The sequence below is a fragment of the Leptonychotes weddellii genome, chromosome 6 (genome assembly GCF_054177405.1).
Source record: "Leptonychotes weddellii isolate Sample4059 chromosome 6, ASM5417740v2, whole genome shotgun sequence".
Lineage (NCBI taxonomy): Eukaryota > Metazoa > Chordata > Mammalia > Carnivora > Phocidae > Leptonychotes > Leptonychotes weddellii.
In genome coordinates this window covers 79,018,060-79,024,673 of record NC_138374.1, presented here as the reverse complement: position 1 = coordinate 79,024,673, position 6,614 = coordinate 79,018,060, and the positions used below count along the sequence as shown (strand labels likewise).

The following is a 6,614-nucleotide window of genomic DNA, read 5'->3' as shown; positions in this document are numbered from 1 at the left end:
TGTGGCATGTGGCAGGGTCACAGGGCTGTGGGCACATGCGTAGCCAAACATCAAAAATAAAAGAAACTACTTGAATCAGAAGTTAGGATTTGGTGCTGGATTGGGTGTGGAACAGAAGAGAAGAGTCCAGTTGACACCAAGGTGTTTGGCCTAAGCAGTGGGAGAGCCAGGGACCACATGCTGAGTGGGCAGTACTAGAGGAGGTTTTTGACATCCCTGGAGAAGCATTTAAGACATCCAAGCAAAAATACTGAGTAGACAGTGGGATCCAGCTGTCTCTCCTTCAGGTTCTAGGGAAAGGAATTCCTAATCTTTGTGTGTGCACAGGACCCCTTTGTCGGTCCAGTGAAGTCCGTGGACCTCTACTGCATCGGTAGCTCCCAGAGACACATCAGGCAAGGTATCCCAGAAGTCACAAAAGAGAAAAAGTCTCACAGACCAAATTAAGATGCTCGAACTACAAGGGTTCATTGAATCAGTTTGAAAAACCCGATTTAAACTTCCTGCAGAAAGAGACACAACATGGGGTGGATGACACACACAGGACCAGGTAGAGGCTAGGCAGAAGGCCACACCATCTAAATCTGGGGTTATGCAATGTTTGCATGTTCATATGTTCTGTCTCTCTCCACTGCATCAGCCAGACAAACAATGGGTTACAAATACCAGAGCTGAGGATGCTCAAGGCCACTCCAAGTACCTGGAGCCCACTCACAGAGACACATGCAAGTGTGCCCGGCCACGGCTGTAGCTCACCAATTAGCCTGTTGAACAGACAAGGGTTTTATCTGCAATTCTTGGGCAGGGCATATGGGATCCAGAATGGGACCATGATGTTAGCCCCAATGAGTGAACCCAGAGGTCAAACGATCCTGTCTTTTGATTTGGTTACTCCCTAAGTAAAATTATTTTATTTCTTCCATCACATACTCCTTATTCTCTTCACCTTCAACATCGCTAACACACCTAACTTAAGATTCTTGCCTGAGTCTCACAACCTACTTGCCTATTCAACATCACCTCTCTTTATACTAGCTTTCTTCTTTATGCTGCACACGCTTCATGAGTTTCATCGCTCCTGTTGATTTCTGCCTGCTCCAGCAGAACTCAATACTCGGATACAGCACACGCCACTGTAGTGTTTTATTTTTGTAATTATTTGAATTAGTCTGCGGGCCCAAGGTGGGGCTTGAACTCATGGCCCTGAGATCCAGAGTCGCATGCTCTACTGACTCAGCCAGCCAGGCGCCCTGGCCACTGTAAGGTTGGTTGGTTGGTTGGTTGGTTTATGATGTATTTACGTATCTTAGAGTGAGCAGGGGGAGGGGTAGAGGGAGAGAGCATCTCAAGCCGACTCCCCGCGGAGCGCGGAGCCCAGGATCACAACCCGGGGGAAATCAAGAGTCGATCCTGAACTCACTGAGCCAGCACACACCTGCTCTCTGCCGCGGTTTAAAGGACTACACTAAAACGCACAGGCTTAGAACAGAAACCAGTTCTTTAAAGACAGTTGTTTAGCAGCAGGTCTTCTAACCGCCGCAATTTAAGTGCCCAGGAGCCTAAGCGTCAGGTGCAGGGAAACACCTGCGGGGACGCCCGCTGGCCGAGCCCCAGCGGCGTCCGTGCACCCCGGTTGCGCGCGGTCCGGCGGCCGGCACCCGCCCCGGGGCACAGCGGGCACGCTCTCTAGAGGGGGGCGGGGCGGAATTCCGAGCGGGAGCACACCGGGACGCAGTGGCGAGGACGCAAAGCGCCCTCCACGCCCCGCCCCTGCACGCTGCCACCGCCCGCCGGGCTCGCGCAGTTGCAGGCGCCCAGGGAACGCCGCCCCCGCAGCCGGCAGAGGGCGCGCGCTGCAGGCGTGCCCCGAGGACGCGTGCGCGGGAGGGCGTGCCCCGAGGACGTGTGTGCGCGGCGGCCCCGCCCCGAGGACGCGTGCGCGGGGGGCGTGCCCCGAGGACGTGTGTGCGCGGCGGCCTCGCCCCGAGGACGCGTGCGCGGGGGGCGTGCCCGCGGCCCGGCGTCAGCAGTCGACCGGAGTGCGGCGGGGCAGCGCGGCGTGCTCGGCGGTGGCTCGGGGCGCTGGGGTGCCTGCGGGGAACGAGGAGCGGGCGGCGGCGGCGGCGCGTGTCCAGGGCGGGGCGCCCGGAGCGGGCAGCGGCGCGAGGGGACGATGGCGGAGTCCTCTGACAAGCTCTACCGGGTGGAGTACGCCAAGAGCGGGCGCGCGTCTTGCAAGAAATGCAGCGAGAGCATCCCCAAGGACTCGCTGCGCATGGCCATCATGGTGCAGGTGCGCGCGGCCGCTTTGTGCGCGGTGCGGGGGAGGGGCCGCCCCCGGGAGCCTGCGCGAGGCCGGCACCCGCCCGCCCGCCAGAGCCCGGGAAGTGCGGGCCCCGAGCGCTGCCGCTGGGCGGGGGGGCTGCTTCCTTCCCCGCCGTCCGCCGGGGGGGGAGGGGCGAGCGTGGGCTTCTGAGGCTGGCCTGGTTCTGACCTCCCTCGTGCTGGAAGATTTTTGTCCTGCATCGATGATGGCGACTGGCGCGTGAGGAGTTTTTTTGAATTTATTTTCGTTTATGGCTTAAACCCAGCCGCTTACTCTCGGTTTTTTTTCTATTATGCAGAACTATACCGGCCGGTGTCATTTCTGTACAGTGCATTCACTTTTGGCCTAATTCGTGGTTTGAAATAATGTTTTCCCCAAGCTTCCAGGTTCACAGGCGCGTTTTCTTCCCGATGCATTTAGAGCTGTCTGGTTTGAGTAAGAGAGGCTCAGCGGGGGTGCTCGTCGGGGCTTCTGGACACACCGGAGATGCCCCGACGGGTTCCTGAGGCTTCCTAGATGGGGGTGTGGGGCTGGGCGGTGTGTTTGAGGGCCCCTGCCAGGGCGGAGGGCTTCCTGCATCCTCCAGCTGCCAGTCTGCCCGTCTGCCTGTTAAATCTCGGCTCTCCCCTGCCCTGTCCTACTCTTCTCCAACATGAAGCTTCTGTTCACTAAGTTCAGTGCTCGTGGTCTAGGTAACTTGATTTTCTTTCCCTGCAGTGAGGCAGCAGTGAGTTTTAGGAACGACCAGATAGTCCTCCCTGGGTTTTCAGTACTTACCTGGTGGGGCAGAGTGGGTACCAAGTGCCAGGTGCACTTAGAGACTGGGGCTGTGGTCTATCTAACTCAGTACCTGCCGCACTGTACCTACCCTTCTGTGAACACCGAGCATGTCAGGCACTGCATTAGGTACTAGAAGCACCAAGAGAGCCCCCCCTGCCCACCCCTGGAGCCACCAGCTTGGTTAAAGGGACAATAACTGTTAAACATACCTGTGTACCAGGCATGGAGTGCCTGGGGTGGGAGCTTGATTAGGGATCCTTAAGCACAGAAGTGGCAGGAAGTTGAGGCTGGAGAAGCAGATGAGGCCTACCATCTAAAGAGTCAGATCTACCACTAAGCCTCTCTGATCTTAAATCTGAACGAATGGACTACAAGATCAGATGTTCCTTTTTATAACACTGTTAACTATCTTGGAATTAATATTTTTAAAATAATAAAAAGGAGAATCTCCCTCAGTGCAGGGGCGCTTAACCTAAAATCTGTGGGGTGGCAGTCAGTGGGTTGAGAAGAAATTTACATTTCTCTAGTCACTAATTCTAAAATAAAATTCATTACTTCCTCCAGTTATGAATGTAAAGCAGCAAAATGCAGAAAAGCAGAAGCAGTACCTATGATTTTTGTCACCAGTGGTAATTACAGATATTTTCGTACTGCTTTATATTTGTTGATTTCTCAAAATAATCCATTATGCTCATCAGTATTCAAAGTTACTGTAGTTGTTAGAGTGGACGCTAAATCTTATTTCATGCTCTAAGCTCATTGTATCCCACCAGATTCTTAAATGTTTTGATAATTACTTCAGTCTAATTAGTTTCTTTTGTGAGTCCATGTATTCTATTATGCATTTTTAAATTTTATTAGAGAAAAGCACATCCATAGGCTTCACTAGTCAGCCAGAGAGAACCCTGTCCTATCGGGAAGGACAGCAGAAAACCTTCGTACAGCCAGTATGCCGAATACAGAGGAGGGCTAGTCTGGCATTCCTGATAGTGAAAGAAATTACTATTAAAACCAATTCACTGAATAAATCCAGTTCCAGGGGGGGAAAAAAAGTAGGTGGTTTTCTGTAACTAGTTAGGGGTGGAGTTGTTAAAGTCTGGTCTTGTAGGCAGATTGGAGGCCCAGAAAGAATGAAGCCATTCTTCTCCCATTTGGATTTAAATACCTTCTTTTACATTTGTATGGGAGGATTGTTCTGAGTGTCAGATACCTGATACTTTAGGTCAGTGTGCCCTGGGGCAGCCTCCAGGGGCCGAACTTTGCAGCCTTTTGAGGGGTGGGCCGGGCGTTCTTCTGTGTTGGGCAGTTGTGGGGCAAACAGCAGGGTTTCACACTGTTAACCGTCATTCCGTGCTCTCTGGGTAGGTGGGCAGTGTGCTGGCCGGTTTGATGCAGAGGGAAACAGAGTTGGCCGAGTGAGGACCCAGGTCCCTGGTAGGTGCTGGGAGTGTGTTTGCCTAGTACACAAGAAATTCTGCCACTTAGAGTTGCCAAGTGGAAGCATAGTCTTGTGACCTTGTTCCAGTTCCCTCCCTTTCACATCATTGTCACTCCCAAGTTCTAGGGTAAAGCTTGGCTTTGGTCAGGGGTCCTTACTCTGAAGGGTGACCTGGAGCCCCTACAGTCCCCCCAAGCTGGTGCTGTGAGTACACCCTTGGGCTGCACCTCTCGGTCGCCCCACACTGCACTGATGGGACACACAGCACCCAGACCAAGGTTCCCACCAGAGCCAGGAAACAATGCCACAGTCACAGGGTCTAGTGTGGGGCAGAGGCACTGGGCCACATGTCGTCCTGTGCATGAGTGTGACCCGAACGCTGCGGAGGAGGGGTAGACGGGGCACCAAGGCAGGAGGAGCCCAAGTGCAAGCCACTGCGGACATACAGTAAGATGGCGGACGCTTCTGGAGGTGTCGCCTGCCTTGGAAGTTTGGGAGCCAGAACACAAGTCCATTTGGGAATGCCATTTATTGGGGGTGGGGAGGACCATCTTTTGTTAGGTTTGGAGGGTATCTTTTCCCCAGCAGGAATTCCCCTATCCTTCCCTTCCGCTTTCTTATCTCCAGACTTGGGGTGTCCACACTCTGAGTGCCTTCTATGAGCAGGTGTTGCCCGATGCTAGGAAGACGGGCATCGCGCCCTTCGGGGAGCTTCCAGCCCAGTGCAGGACACAGGCATTGACCCTATCATCGCCCAAATGGATTGTTCTTAGCTGGGAGGGGCTTGGGAGGAGCCTTCTGGGGAGCTGAGTAGGGCTGTCGGGCATTCTGGGCCAAGGGAACAGCTGGTGTGCTGTACACCGGGCTGCTTGATGCTGGGGAGTCCTTGACGTGCCCTGGCGTGAACCTTCCCTGTCATGTATTACACTGAGAAAAAGACCACTCACAGCCAGCGGGGGCTGAGGGGGAGAAGTCATTGCTGCTTTTCCAGAACATGTCCCCTGTCTGACAACTCCATCCAAAAATTCCTATGTGGTGTTTATGTTTGATGCTGTTTATTCCTTCTGCATGGTATTTAGCTTTATTTCCTATAAAAGCAAATATTTGGAGCCTCCTCTGCTTTGGTCAGACCCATTTATGTATTTTTAAGTAGCTCTTCCTGCCAAGCAGCATAGTGAGTGGACAGAACTTTGCTGTCTGGTCCAAGTAGGGCTGAGTCATTTGCTGCAGACATCTGTGAAATGGGGGTGCTGGTTCCTACCCAGAGGCAGTTGAGGGTTACTCGTGATGGCTTGTGAAGGGTGCCAGTCCCCCTCTGCCCGGTCACTGTCACCATCCACTGAGGCCAGACGGTGCTCAGGGCCCGGGAGCCCAGAGCTGGTAGTGTCCCCAGAAGAGGAACCTGATGCTGTCGCGTCAGGAACAACCCGAGTGTGAAGCATCAAAGGACAGAGGAAGTGCACGGTGAGAGGGGCAGCACCTTCCCCTGCGGCCGGACTTCGGGGCGCACACTGACCTTCCAGCTCCAGGCCCTGGGGACTGCTGTCGTTGGCTCCCTGGGCAGTTCACCCTCGGAGAAGTTCGTTCATTCCACTCACATTGGTGCGGCTATTGCCGGCTTGACATAGTTTCCTGACACATTTTCTCTGCTTTGCTCATTATCTGGGACTTGTTCCTCGTTCTAACAGCAGAGGCACTAAAAGAGCCCTTTCTGGGCTACACAGGCCTGACGGAGGCGGGCGCTGGCCTCCCAGGCAGGCACAGCAGGATGGGGTCACGGAGCAGGGGTCCTGTGTGCATTCCACGGCGTTGGAGGGAAGTTGAGTCATTGAGGTGTGCGGCCCGTGGGGCAGAACTCTGTTCAGAAGCACCACTGTTCCCCATGTTCTTCCCCATCCATGTCCTGCATCCTGAGAACAGACTCCACCTCGGCAGATGACTGTTGGAGAAGATCTTGAGAAATCTGGACTGGGATGCCACTTCTCATCGGCTCACAGCTTTTCTCACGTGACATGGGGGACACGGGCACAGTCCTCGTTTTACAGAGAAGGAGAAAAAGGGCGTCTTGTG

The 6,614-nt window shown here is 54.2% G+C and overlaps 1 protein-coding gene across 2 annotated transcripts in view; it reads left to right on the top strand.

The window, feature by feature from the left end:
- The first annotated feature begins 2,071 nt into the window (after positions 1–2,071).
- Positions 2,072–6,614, top strand: part of PARP1 (poly(ADP-ribose) polymerase 1) — a 33,658-nt gene continuing 29,115 nt past the window's right edge. For both annotated transcript variants that reach the window (XM_081824418.1, XM_081824417.1), the window contains exon 1: positions 2,072–2,293. In XM_081824418.1, the coding sequence (XP_081680544.1) occupies positions 2,174–2,293 (120 nt within the window). In that variant the 5' untranslated portion in view covers positions 2,072–2,173. The remainder of the gene's footprint in view (positions 2,294–6,614) is intronic.